We start from the raw sequence: 7,095 nt of genomic DNA on the forward strand, positions 1-7,095 counted from the left end.
GATATATCATTTCTCCAACTTCATATGTATCTAGACTGCGCCTAGATTGTGTAATACTGTTGCTAGATTAATTGAACCTAAGAAGAATTTTTTAAATCTCCAATTCACCCCTTCTTAGGATTGCACCAAAGTCAACAGTTATTATTTATAACATGAAAAAGAGTAGAAATAGGATTAAAATAACCCTAAAATGAGATATTAAGAAAGAATTTAATAAGTCTTAATCTAATAGAGAAAAACGCTCTTGATGTGAATTGGTAAAAGAATATTCATGTAATCAATCTCACCTAGTTAAATTTAAGGCTTCTTGTTGTTTGTGGTTGTTGTTGTACGATGAAACAATTTGAATTTGTGAGACAAATATCTTACCTCCATTAATCATTGATTATTCATTTAATTGACTAACAACACTGTTGGGCATTCAATCTATATATCAGGTTAATGATTGAATGCAACACCACGTAAGATTATATTCATGGGCAGAGATATTCTGGTAAGCTTCTAAAACATGTTTGTGGCTTTCCTTCGAAATATATATATACACACCATGCTCTGCATTTTCCCTTCGTTATTTCCGCAATCATTTCTGTTTCGGAGGCACCGCCCTCTCGCGTCTTTATGAAACAATTTTGGCTGTCTGGAACCTCAAATATATTACGTGAAACAAAAGAAAATATGAAGAAATAAAATTTATTTTTTTATATTTTATTATCAAAAAAATTAAAAATAATAACAATAAAACATATCAAATCAACAAATAGAAATTTAATTTTACACATCATTAACATTTCATTTTCCTAATTTGTAATCATATTAAAATAATTTTTTTTTTTCACTTTTAATGGTTCCGCATATGAAAATAAATGCGATGAATGATGACTTTCCTTTTGATTTTCATATTCTCTAATAAAATTTTTAACGCAGACAGAATTATTTTTTCAGCAAGCATTTTATAAGAAAATTTCCGTTGCATCTGATTTAGTACACAGCACATATCAAATCCACTCTTGAATTCTTCCCCTGAACTTTCGCCATTGTCAAGGCTTAAAAAATTAATTAAATTCATTAACATTGAAAACATATTTTAATTTGACCATCAAAGAATTTCTTATTTTACTTTGGGAGGTCAAATGAGGACAATTCATGTTTTTGCAGAATCTCACACCATGGACCAAACATCAATTCCTAACACATTATAAAATTCGGGAACATAAATTTTGGAGTGGGAAAATATGACATAATATAAAAAGCAATGCAACAAAAAGCGGCACTACAAAAAGAAGGCTGGGTACACGAGGCATCACAAATATCTGTTACCTCAATGAACTTTTCATGTTACAAATGAATTGAAAGCAACTGCTCCCTTCCACAATGTGGCTAGAATGGCGAAACCCGCGTCTGCCTCCACAATTTCCCGTATCTAAACAAGTGTTCAATTGAGAAGGCAAGCCATCCCTGACAAGTGCATCGTGCATCATCGTCGGCGTCAGTAAAATAATTCTGACATCTAAGCTAGCAAGGATGAAACTGACCATGTACGTTGCAAACATCAAATGGAATCAAGGAAAGACGGAACCAGCGACTTTGTCTGAAACAACCAAAAGAGGGAGAGAGTGGAGGGAGGGAGGAAGGGTACTTGTTTAAAAAAAATAAACCCGTCTCACTTACTCCCACCACCCCAGAAATTGGCTAAGCCCCGTAATAATGCTAGGGTACATGGTATGTTCCCAGCAAATAAGAGCAGGACGATCAGTTGTTGAATAGACAATGATTAATCAAAGTCGAGGAATTCCATTCTCTTCCTCATCGTGCCCTTCAGATCTGAAGCATCCCTTTCTGCCTTCTGAGCCTACAGAAAGAATAATGAGGGGGAAATAAGAATTTGCTTAAAGACCAAAAAGCAACCCCTGGAATGGGAAAAGCAGCCAAGATTTTTCTGCTGCACTAATCAATTTTTTACAACAGAAACATCCCAACCTTAGCATGAATTTTTGAATAAAAGGATAAATCATAAGAGATATAAGAAACATGTAAATAAAAAAGCGGTGTAAATGTGACAAATTGCTCATGCGAAAGGAACTTTTATGCAAATCAAATGGTTGCAACGTACGTCTAGAAATCAAGGGGGCAAAGGAATTCAGTTGTGGTAAATAATTGTATTTTTCATTTCAGTTTTGCAAGGAACAACAACAAATACCACCATATTTTCTATTTTTCCAGCATTTTTATCAAAATTTCAGAAATTATTTTTTCTTGTCTTTCCAGATTTCTCATACAACTGCTAAAAATATGAAAAACAAGTTGGACATTTTTGTAATCCTTTCAAATAAATCACGAAAATTGTTTTCCACAACTCAACGTGCCCTTATATTCTCCACTGCAATCTAACCTAAGTGATCACCAATGTTTTAAAAGGTGAAGGCATAATGTGAGGCGTTCTAACTCTTACAAGGCAACATGTAAGCCTCTTGAGAATGTCATCAAACATGCAAATAAATTAATGTTATCAAACGTGCAAATAAATTACATATATTTTTAAAAAATAAAGAAATCTATGAATAAAATTTAAAAAACTAAAAAATAATTTGTAAACTACTTATTGACTATTTAAAATAAGATATATTTATAAAAAAAAAATTAAAGTTTGATATAAATTGTTAACCCACAACCTAATAGCTTAAACTTTTAGGTGAAGTGATAATCTAACATGGTATCAGAGCTGGTTATGAAGAGGTCTTGAGTTCTAATCTTTGTCACTCATGTTTATTGTCAGGTGTTCAAAAAATTATTGCATCCCTTATAATGGGCGAAAATTTATAGTGCGTTTATCTCTTCATGTGTTATCAAGGTACATGTACAGTACAGTGTTAAAACTTGATAAACATTCTTGGCCCACAACCTAATAACTTAAGCTTTAAGGCAAAGTAATAATCTAACAAGAAGCTAACTTGAACACAACGAGCTTATCATGCCAAGAGAAAGTTATAATGTTACACAAAATTCAACTTATGTTCATGATCTGAGATGCACCTCTCAATTAATTTGGAAAGGAACTTCCTTTTGTATAAAAATTTGTTTAAATTTCCTAACTAAATCAAACTTAAGATTACAAAACACCAAAATGCACGAGTCTCAACTAAAACATGTGCAAAAGGCCTGCCTTCTGTGTACTCGTAAACCTCGGTGTATAATGCATTGTCATTCTAAGATTTAATACTTTAGATTGAACCTCAAACCATTTTAAACATGCCACATCTTGAATGTCTCGTCTTGAGGCGAACCTCAATTTGGCCTTTTTAAAACATTGGTGATTACCATAATGTTCATTTCAACTTTCCACAAAATACAAAATGATTGGAAAATTCTTTTTTTTTTTTTTTTTTTCCTTTTTAATTTTTGGTCATAGTTCTTCAAAAGAGTATAACAATAGAAAAAAAGTTTCAGAAACTGGTTCAACTAAATTTTTGGAGACAGACTTAGAATTATATAAAAGGCATCAACTATCAAGAGTTCATTGCTTCAGAATTTATAAATTAATTTAAAATCAATTGCAAGTAGCATCTAAGGTGGAGTCATTTAGTTTGCTAGCAAAAAAGTTCAAATAAAGAGTGCTTGTTTGGTGAAGTGTGCATTTGCTAGGCCTATATAGTATCAGTACCGAGCATTTCTTAGCCCTTAACAAGCTGGTAGGATGATTATTTATTATTTTAATTATATGAATCCATGCCAGATGGTCATTTGTGGGTTTGCATTTAATCACCCAACAATACGCATGACCCTTACATGCTACAGAAAAGACATGTCGATTGTTATCTGTATATATAAGTGTTAGATTACCACTTTAACCAAAAACTTAAGTTATTAAGTTGTGGGCCAACAATGTATATCAAGCTCTAACACCCCCCTAGGGGGCATGTACAGCCCGACAGTACATGGAGAGATAAACAAACGATAAATAACACCTAGTATAGGGGATATAATAATTTTTTAAACACCAAGCAATAAACACAAGCACTAAGACTAGGACCCAAGACTTTCTAGTAACTAGCTTTGTCATGTTAGATTACCACTTTACCAAAAAGCTTAAGCTCTTAGGTTGTGGACCAACAATGTATACCAAGCTTTAAAATAAGCATTAATATTTATGAGAGATTTGTCATATTTACCTTTTTTATGTCTTCTGTCGAGGCACGAGTCATATTAGGGGGGAGCTCCTCTTTTTCCAAATCCTACATGATGAACAGCAAGATTAAAGCAAATAACAATACAAGTTAGTCCAGTTGGGATAATAATATTTCAATCTTATAGGTTGGAAGATAACATATCATACCAGCTCCCCAATTAAGACAACATTTTCCCCACGGATTACATAAAGACCCAAAGGAATGTCACAATAAAGATCCCCAACAATAACCCGCTCACACGCACCTTCAAGAACAACATTTGCTGTGCATAAGGAGAGTTAGATATCAGCAACTATGAATATATGGGAAAAATGAGCACGTGAATAAACAATGTGTTATGAAAGTTGGAGTTATAGTCCTATACCAAACTGATCAAAAGAACGAAGTATTCCCAAGAGCTTGCGCCCATCTCGCAACAAGACAAGAAGTTTCTCTGTCATACAGATAAGAGTAAGGACAAACCTTTGTTGCAAATGAAAGAATTATCAAAAGTCTTAACAGTTTGTATTTTTACTCCTTCAATTACCTTGTGGAAGTGTATAATATTTTTCCTTTAAAAAAAAAAAAAAGTTGCAGAAAGCCTCATCCCATTTATGCTTGCAAGAAGCCATTACTGGAAATTTTAAAATTTATATCAACAAGAAAAGCTCCAAGCAGAATACAGAATAGAAGTCAAATGTTCAAGCATATAAACTCAAAAATATGATGCTAATGACATCCTATTCCCATGCAACAATTCGTATCAAGTAAGGTAAAACGAAAAGAAATAAAAAAGAAAGTAAAAAAGAGAAGAGAGAGGGGGAAAAAATAAAAACAGAAAGAAATATCCCTAGGAGTTCCCTTATAAAGAAAAGGTGAAATAAGAGTCAAAAAAGCAACAAAATCAGAACAATTTTTTGATAAAAATATCAAAATGAAACAAGTCTTGTCTGCTGTATCCGCACACACACACTTTGTTTCAAGAAAACTACTTCACAGATCTACAGTCTTACAGTGTGCATCCAAAAATGGGGAAAAGAGTGCAAGATCCGAGTTAGAGCATGTGCAGGCATAGCATAGCAGCTAGGAAGTCAAGAGGGAGGATAATAAAACAAGCATAACTAACTTAAAAGAATGCATATCATTTGCATATACCACATTAAATCATACCAAACAGGCAACGCGGATGCGTAACTGTTAGCCATTTAAGCTGGGCAGTAAAATTTTATTAAAATGCAGATAGGCATCATATTGATTCGCTGAAAAAAAATCCTAATTAGCCTCAGCAACTAATCAGATTGTTCTTCAAGGGGGAAAGAGAGAAATCGAAAAGTATATAGATCAAAAGAAGAAAACCCGGAATTTGTTTAGATTGCACATAAAACCCAGAATATGGAACCTGGCGAAGAAGATAAAATTGCAATTCAACAGAAATATAGAACAGGGTTGCCAAGATAAACCTAAACAAAATCGATAGAGAGCGAGAGAAGATTACTGTCAAGAAAGGCCGCAAGCGATGTGGAGAGAAAGATATCTTCTGTGGATGCCCAAGACATGATGGCTACGGCGCTCAAATTCACCTCTCTTCGGTACCCGAAAAATCACCGAAAGCGTCTTCTTTGTCTTCCCCAGAGGCGAAACAAATGGCATTGGCAGTCTCAAGTATCTTCTTCTTCCCAACTGCTGTCGCTGTCACCGCCCACGAACCCTAACTTCCACAGTTCCAGCACCTTGACGAAGAAGGAGAAAAGAAAAAAGTGGAAAAATCAGTGAAGCAAAGGGATTCTGGGTGGAAAATGTTGGGGGAAAGCTAGGGTTTGCTTGCAGCTTTCCGGAAAGATATCATCTTTTTCACTTTGTCCCGTCATCAGCTCCGTGACAATGTAGAAGGGGGATATTAAAGTAAACGCCCACGAACTCATTGACCAGTGGAAAGTGTGTAATCGTGTCACATAGTTAAAATCTAGGGTAGAACCAGTGAGAACATGCCACGTAAGCTTGAATAATTATGTAATTTTTTTTGTTAAAAAAAAAATCATTTTAAGCTCTGTTTGATAGAAGAGCAAGTTCTCATGTTATTGTTAAAAAAAGAAAAAAAGAAAAAGAAAATATATCATATATTTGTTGTATTTAAAAAAAATAAAATAGTAAAATTGTACCTTCTTGAAATTAATTTAACTGGAAATTTATTAATGATATAATATTTATTATTATTATTATTACTCTAATTATTATTAAAAATAGGTTATGCCTCATATTTTCATCATATCCAAAAAATTGCGCACACTTTAAAATTATTTCCTAAAAATTGTATTTTTAAAATCTCCTACCCCATACATAAGCTTATAAGAGATCACACTACTTATGCTTTATTTGATAAGGACATTTAGTTCTGAAATTACATATGTATACTCTCATCCTATCAAAAGCTTTCATCTTTATAAAAAATTATAAATGAAGTGAGTCATTCATAAGTTATTGGGTGTCCAACTCAATAATGACTCATATAATAACTTATTTGAACTCATTAAGCGCGGATTCATCCTTTGTTAATGTGGACTTCTGGTAATTGTACCCACCCACTTCCCATATGTGTGGTGCCTATGGTTAAAAAAGGAAACTGTTGACCTTATTGGTCACGCCCGGTTTTGATTATAACAAATACTCATTGTATCTAATGAGCGTTTGAGTTTTTGTGCAGGAATCAAGAATGATAAGATCAAAATGTGCACAAAAGTAAGAAAGGCTTGAAGACAATTTCATAACTCTTAATTGTAATAATGTTCAGTAAAATTGTCTATAATAGTAATTAGGGTTCTTCAGTTTGTAATAAGCACACACATCACAAACATGATTTAATTTGCAAGCTCAAACCGAACCATAGAAAGACCTTAGGGTGAACCTTCGGTCGACCTTTGGTCGACCGACACCG

At 33.5% G+C, this 7,095-nt stretch overlaps 1 protein-coding gene across 2 annotated transcripts; it reads right to left on the bottom strand.

Moving 5' to 3' along the window:
* Positions 1-1,146: 1,146 nt before the first annotated feature.
* LOC131157794 (sm-like protein LSM1B) lies at positions 1,147-6,074 on the bottom strand. 2 transcript variants are annotated; one of them, XM_058112183.1, is made up of 5 exons: positions 5,659-6,074; positions 4,549-4,617; positions 4,331-4,446; positions 4,167-4,229; positions 1,147-1,849 (listed from the first exon to the last, which is right to left on the bottom strand). In XM_058112183.1, exons 1-5 carry the CDS (start codon positions 5,717-5,719, stop codon positions 1,772-1,774), a joined length of 387 nt encoding a protein of 128 aa, XP_057968166.1. In that variant the 5' UTR covers positions 5,720-6,074; the 3' UTR covers positions 1,147-1,771. The 2 variants fall into 2 exon arrangements, with proteins under 2 accessions (XP_057968166.1, XP_057968168.1); XM_058112185.1 differs by lacking the exon at positions 4,549-4,617 and having other exon boundaries at positions 5,659-6,040.
* Between the last annotated feature and the right edge of the window lie 1,021 nt (positions 6,075-7,095).

This window comes from Malania oleifera, chromosome 6 (genome assembly GCF_029873635.1).
Source record: "Malania oleifera isolate guangnan ecotype guangnan chromosome 6, ASM2987363v1, whole genome shotgun sequence".
In the NCBI taxonomy this organism is placed as follows: Eukaryota; Viridiplantae; Streptophyta; class Magnoliopsida; order Santalales; family Ximeniaceae; genus Malania; species Malania oleifera.